This window comes from Terrapene carolina, unplaced genomic scaffold (genome assembly GCF_002925995.2).
Source record: "Terrapene carolina triunguis isolate 2854851 unplaced genomic scaffold, T_m_triunguis-2.0 Scaffold33911, whole genome shotgun sequence".
Lineage (NCBI taxonomy): Eukaryota > Metazoa > Chordata > Testudines > Emydidae > Terrapene > Terrapene triunguis.
Window position 1 is genome coordinate 11,035,525 of NW_020698262.1, and position 1,800 is coordinate 11,037,324.

The 1,800-nt window shown below is 45.8% G+C and overlaps 1 protein-coding gene across 1 annotated transcript in view; it reads left to right on the plus strand.

The window, feature by feature from the left end:
- Nucleotides 1-502: 502 nt before the first annotated feature.
- Nucleotides 503-1,800, plus strand: part of LOC112104679 (microtubule-associated proteins 1A/1B light chain 3B) — a 20,801-nt gene continuing 19,503 nt past the window's right edge. The window contains exon 1 of the mRNA XM_026663721.2: nt 503-508. Coding sequence (XP_026519506.2) covers nt 503-508 — 6 coding nt within the window. The remainder of the gene's footprint in view (nt 509-1,800) is intronic.

Sequence of the window (1,800 nt, forward strand, 5' to 3'; positions counted from 1 at the left end):
TCAGAATGTTGTCTGACTGGCTGCAGACTTTAATGCACCATCATGGCAAGGTCATGGGTCACCCCGATAGCTTATAGTATAAGGCAGTTAAAATTAAAAACAGTTTGACTTTAGCAGAGGCTGGTGGCTGTGGCAGGTATAAATGAAAACTGGGTTTAAACTGAAATTGTTTGGGTTCTGCTACAATTCTAACAAGTTTGATACATTGATATGGCTTGGTCCAGGTTTCACAATGAAGATTTGTCTAGACTAGGATTTAAAGGTGTGATGTCAGACAGCGTTACTTAGCTGTCTAATAAGCACCTTCTAAAATTCTCTAGGTGAGGCACAGCAATTGTATGCTAGCATTTGCAGCTGAACATGTGAGATACAGTTGCAGTTCCTTAGGCCAGATCTACACTGCAGACCTACATCAGTATAACTAAGTTGTTCAAGGGTGTGAAAAATCCACCCCCTGAGCGACATAGTTATACGGATCTAACCCCCCTGTGCAGACAGCGCTATGTCGGTGGGAGACCTTCTCCCGCCTCTCAGGGAGGTGGATTAACTATGCTGATGGGAGAAGCTCTCCCATCGGCGTAGGAGTCTCTTCACTAAAGCGCTACATCAGCACAACTGCACAAGTGCAGTTCTATCACTGTACATGGAGATAAGCCCTTAGTGTAGACAAAGCCCACCCCAAAAAGAGGATGTATTTTGGAAACTTAGGCTAAAATGGTTCAGCTGTTTTGTGTTATAAGAGTGGGGGAAATACTCTTATTTTTGCTTTGTATTATAAATCAAATACCCCGAATATTGTTCTGACTTGGTAAGTGGCTGATCTCTCAGAAGCAGAAAACCTTTTGGTAGGGGGCAGGACTCAACAGCCCTGGGGCTCACTTCCAGTTTGTTTTATGTTTCTAAAACCTTGCTTCAGGATTTCAGCTGGCCACCTGCAGAGGTAGGTAGGGTGTGTGCGTGTGTGTGTCCTCTAGCTGGAGAAGGAACATTGGACAGGGAGGGACAAGGCTCTGAGCTGGCACTGAGCATTCTTTCTCTCGGTGCTTCCCTGGCTGGTTCTTGCTCACATATTGCCTTATGTGGGGTCAGGAAGCAATTTCCCCCCCGGGTCAGATTGGCAGTGACCTTGGGGAAGGGAGGGGTTGGTTGTGTTTTTTTTTTTTTTTAAATATATATATATATTTTGCCTTCCTTTGCAGCAAGTGGGTACAGGTCACTTGCCAGGACTATCTGGGTATATCTCAATCATTTCCCTGTCATTGCAGGGGGCCTCAGGCAATGGTGCACTCCAGTCCCTCCTATTCTTTACCTCTGACACATAATAGTGTAGTCTCCCGTGGGCTGTAATACTTTGGTCTAATTTCGGTTGTTGGGTTTAGTGTGCAGGTGTTGGGTGGTGCGGGTGGCCTGTGATATACAGGTCAAAGTAGATGATTTAGGGGGGGTCCTTGCAGCCTTAAACTTAAATAATGCCATTGATGGTGTTTTGATACAGTTGTGGGGACACAGCCCATATTACCAAGCCTGATTGGGCTGGGATTGTTGCTTAATGTCATAAGAACATAAGGATGGCCCTACTGGGTCAGACCAAAGGTCCATCTAGCCCAGTATCCTGTCTTCCGACAGTGGGCAGTGCCAGGTGACCTAGACGGAATGAACAGAACACGTAATTATCAAGTGATCCATCCCGTCACCCATTCCCAGTTTCTGGAAAACAGAGGCTAGGGGCACCATCCTGGCTAATAGCCATTGATGGACCTATCCTCCATGAATTTATCCAGTTCTTTTTTGACCCTGTTA